At 32.0% G+C, this 3,909-nt stretch overlaps 1 protein-coding gene across 1 annotated transcript; it reads right to left on the bottom strand.

Annotated features, from left to right (window-relative positions):
* Positions 1–1,072: 1,072 nt before the first annotated feature.
* LOC120191264 (agamous-like MADS-box protein MADS9) lies at positions 1,073–3,561 on the bottom strand. The gene is made up of 7 exons (XM_039194246.1): positions 3,295–3,561; positions 3,141–3,207; positions 2,537–2,598; positions 2,346–2,445; positions 2,216–2,245; positions 2,038–2,082; positions 1,073–1,496 (listed from the first exon to the last, which is right to left on the bottom strand). Exons 1-7 carry the CDS (start codon positions 3,480–3,482, stop codon positions 1,347–1,349), a joined length of 642 nt encoding a protein of 213 aa, XP_039050177.1. The 5' UTR covers positions 3,483–3,561; the 3' UTR covers positions 1,073–1,346.
* Between the last annotated feature and the right edge of the window lie 348 nt (positions 3,562–3,909).

The raw sequence follows: 3,909 nt of genomic DNA, 5'->3' as shown, positions 1-3,909 counted from the left end.
AATCAAACATCAATAAAATGGAAACTAAATCAAACGTTGCCACGAAATTGCAATATAAAATTCTTAACCCCCCAGTCACAACCCAAACAAAACAAACAAAAGGGTATCCAAGGAAAAAGCATAAATGAAGAGAAATTCGCACGAAAGAAAAACAATTCAACACAAAACAAACTTAAAGAGGGAAACAAAACCTCAAGTTCGAAACAATTTGCATTGGCACGAAAAGAAAAGCGAAAAATCAAAAGGGGATTCCAAAATTACTCACCAAAGTCGTGTGGGCAAGTCCAGGCACATCAAATCCAGACTCAACCCGGGTTCCATTATCAATGGCCTCAAGAAGCCCTTACTCTTGTTCATCAAAGCAAATAGAGGAAACGACGTGGAATAAATGGGGAGGGAGGGCAGATTTCTAGAGAGCTTTAGGGTTTAATTGTTGGAGACGACGGAGAGAAGTGAGACTGAGGAGAGGCAGCTTTATAAGAGAGAAAATATAAAATAATTTAATTAGATTAAAATAAGATGATAAAGACGATTGAAGAAGTGAAGAATCTTATTTGTTCTCCCACAACGCCACTAAAGTAGGTGTCATAGTGGCGTTTTTCCAAAAACACCATTTTATATTAATCTATTGTGGTGTTTATGTTTTGTTACACAAAATTTTATATTAAAGGATGTGTCTATAATAGCGTTTTTCAAAAACATCACTGTATATCGATCTATTTCGACGTTTGTATAATAGGGTCGCTATATGTTTAAAATTAATATTGTTTCCTCCAAAAACACCGTTGTGGGCCTATTTTATTATAGTGCTAGTTACTTTTTTTAACAAAAAATTAAAAAAATAATATATATATATATATATATAATTAAAAATGTAAAAGTTATAAAAATTAATAAAAATTAAATAATTGTTATAAATATATTAATTTTTCAGTCAATTAATTTAATTTAATAAAAATGAAAGTCCAAATATCAAAAGATGTATGTATATATATATATATAAAGTAGATGACGAAAATATTTTTCAAAAGTTCAAATGCCAAAATATCATTAAGCCTGAGCAAAACCAATATTGATAATACACAAACATACTTAAATTTATAGTGACGCATATATGTTGCCTCAAAGTACATAAGAGATTGTTCATAAAGATCAAGTTACCAGTTGATATATAGTACTAAGATTGTTACAAACCCTGAAATATTCATAAACTTCAAAGCTACTATTATTCTTCAGAAACGCCCTCCATGCTAGAGAATTTCAGGCTCTCAACTTGGCTAATATATAGGTAGCTTGAGCTATAATAAGATAACTGCAGCAGCCCTCAACTCCCTTGCAATCTTCCATTACATCCTCTCATGTAAGTTTGGTTGCATTGGCTGCACTCGGAACGCGAAAGGAATCTGCGAGTTGTAGTCTGCCGCGTCGTGAGCAGCCCGCTGGTATCCCTGGTGATCCATCTGCACTCTCGTGTCGAATGACATTTGCTGTTGGGTCTGCAAATCAAAACAGAAATGAAAAGAGTGATGTACATGTTTAATTATCTGCATATACCCCCGAATTCATGAAAGTCGGACAAGAACGTGAATACCCATGTTTAAGGGAGACATAATTAATAAAATAGGTAACTAATCAAAGAAAATTCAGATTCTAGAATAGATACATGTTCACCCTTAATAAAGCATACGTCCACCACTATATATGCTATACATTAGGTTCTTATTAAATCTGTTGTCGGAATATATCAAATAATTTTTCACATCTAATACATACTAACATACAAATATATATATTTTACATTCATTAGGTTATTTATGAATTATGTATGATCTCGCTATTGTTTTAAATGCATGCACAAATCCTACACTATCTTGTTCATGTATTAATCACCCTTGTCCCCTCTACTCTACAAACTCATATCTATATTATATATTAAATTTTTAATTGAACTGTTATCAGGGGTCAATTTAACTATAAAAGGATTAAATTTTTTATTTAAAAAGAAAAGTGCAGCATAAGAGGAGAAAAAAGCAATACCATAATGAAATGCAGCTGCTTATTGTCATCCTCCAAGAATTTCGTCTGAAAAAACACCCCAAAAGTGTACAAGTTAAGCAAATCATTTAGCAAATAAAGTTCAACATTTCGTAGCTAATTGAAGAAATGGTAATTCTATCTTCAATTTAAACCTAATTATTAACAAAATTAAGCTTACATTTTTCCTTGCCACATCAAGAACATCCATCTGCACACAAAGAAATAGCAAAGGAACCAAAATCATCAGATTCATAAGCTATGACTCACATACGGAGAGAGAGAGAGTAGAGAGTAATAAGTATACTGGCCTGCTTGGCACGGACACAGGTGAGACCATTCTCAAGGGCATCCTCTAAGGCCATCAGCTCCTTGTAAGGCAAAGATGTGATATCCTCTCCTTTCAAATGCCTAATTTAATGACATAAAAATCATATTTCTTATTATGTTCGTATCGTATTTACATATCATAATCGTGTTAATTAAGTTCGTATTTATGTACCTGAGTTCAATCTGCATGCTGTCATTCTCTTTCTTGATTCTATCTATTTCATTGCTGAGATTCTGCAGTGAATTTTTGTTTATAACAAAAAAAAAAAGAACTGTTAGTATATCTTTCACAAGAAAATCATAGCAATATCATGCATGCATACATACATACATATATATATATATGTATATATATGACCTATGAACCTACGTATAGACATGCTGGTTAAAGTTTATGCTTTTAACCAAGAAACCCTAAAGCTACCATTATGAAACTAGGCAAATCTTACTGGATATCTGTTCAAAGAAGAAAAAAAATACGTTTAATTGTTATTTTAATGGATCTTCAATTTTTGCAAGGAAAAGGAAAGTTAAGAATGACATTTTTGTTACCAGATCTGTTCATAGACGATGTTTACCTTTCAGATTCTCAGATAGTTTCAAACCTTTTAGTTTTCTTTTTCACCAAACATGATAAAAAAAAAGGGGAAAAATAGCTAAAAGCATAATTGTATCAAAGTTTCATAACATCCCATTTGTAGATCTACTCGTATATTTCACAGTTCATCTGTTTTTTCACCATTTTTACCAAGAAAATGAAAGAAAATTCAACCTACCTCATGTTTAGCATCCCACAGCTTTTTCCCAGAAGTTCTATGATATTCGTCCAGAATACTAATCAACCTTCAACACAAAGAACATTAACTTTTTCTTTTTTTAAAAATCACCATGGAAAAAAGAAGAAGAAAAACGAAAACAAGGGGTTCATACTCGGTTGAAGGGCTGCAATATTCATGCATCTTCCCGGAACTAGCAAAGATGATGAGAGAAACTTTGGCATCACAAAGAACAGTAATCTCTTTAGCTTTCTTCATGATACCGTTCCTTCTCTTTGAGTAAGTCACATGCCTGTTAGTTGAGTTCTCAATCCTCTTGATCTCGATTTTTCCTCTTCCCATCTTGGATTTTCTCTCTTTGATCTTCTTCTTCCTTTTTTTGCTTGTAAAGTGATGAAGAACGGAGCAGAAAATGAGGTTATAGACGAGAAAGGTAAAAGAGAAGGAAAAGTAACACGTTGAAACACCCTATTTCAGGTTTGGAGATTAGCCTACTTTCTAAGTGTCATGGTACGGACGTATTTGTTTAGGGTTATCGGTATTGCACTCTACAAAATGCATTTGAATAATGAAATTGTGGAAATGTTATTTTCAATGATTCAAGGTCAAGTAATTATATTTATAGGTAGTGACAGATCTAAAAATATTGTTTAGTGTGAGTATATATATTAATAACAAAAAAATTTATATGAGACAGACACAAATAAAATTTTAAGGTGAGCATAATTAGTAAAATAAATAACTAATATAAAAAATTTGAATTTTAAGA

This window comes from Hibiscus syriacus, unplaced genomic scaffold, assembly GCF_006381635.1.
Source record: "Hibiscus syriacus cultivar Baekdansim isolate YM2019G1 unplaced genomic scaffold, ASM638163v2 tig00116965_pilon, whole genome shotgun sequence".
Taxonomy (NCBI): domain Eukaryota; kingdom Viridiplantae; phylum Streptophyta; class Magnoliopsida; order Malvales; family Malvaceae; genus Hibiscus; species Hibiscus syriacus.
The sequence above is the reverse complement of the archived record's forward strand: the minus strand, read 5'-3'. Positions and strand labels throughout refer to the sequence as shown.

Coding starts and splice junctions, on each gene's coding strand:
- LOC120191264 (XM_039194246.1), bottom strand. CDS start 3,482: ATGGGAAGAGGAAAAATCGAGATCAAGAGGATTGAGAACTCAACTAAC. Junction 2,083..2,215: donor TTGATGTGGCAAGGAAAAAT/GTAAGCTTAATT, acceptor GTGTTTTTTCAG/ACGAAATTCTTGGAGGATGA. Junction 1,497..2,037: donor AGCAGCTGCATTTCATTATG/GTATTGCTTTTT, acceptor TTTGATTTGCAG/ACCCAACAGCAAATGTCATT.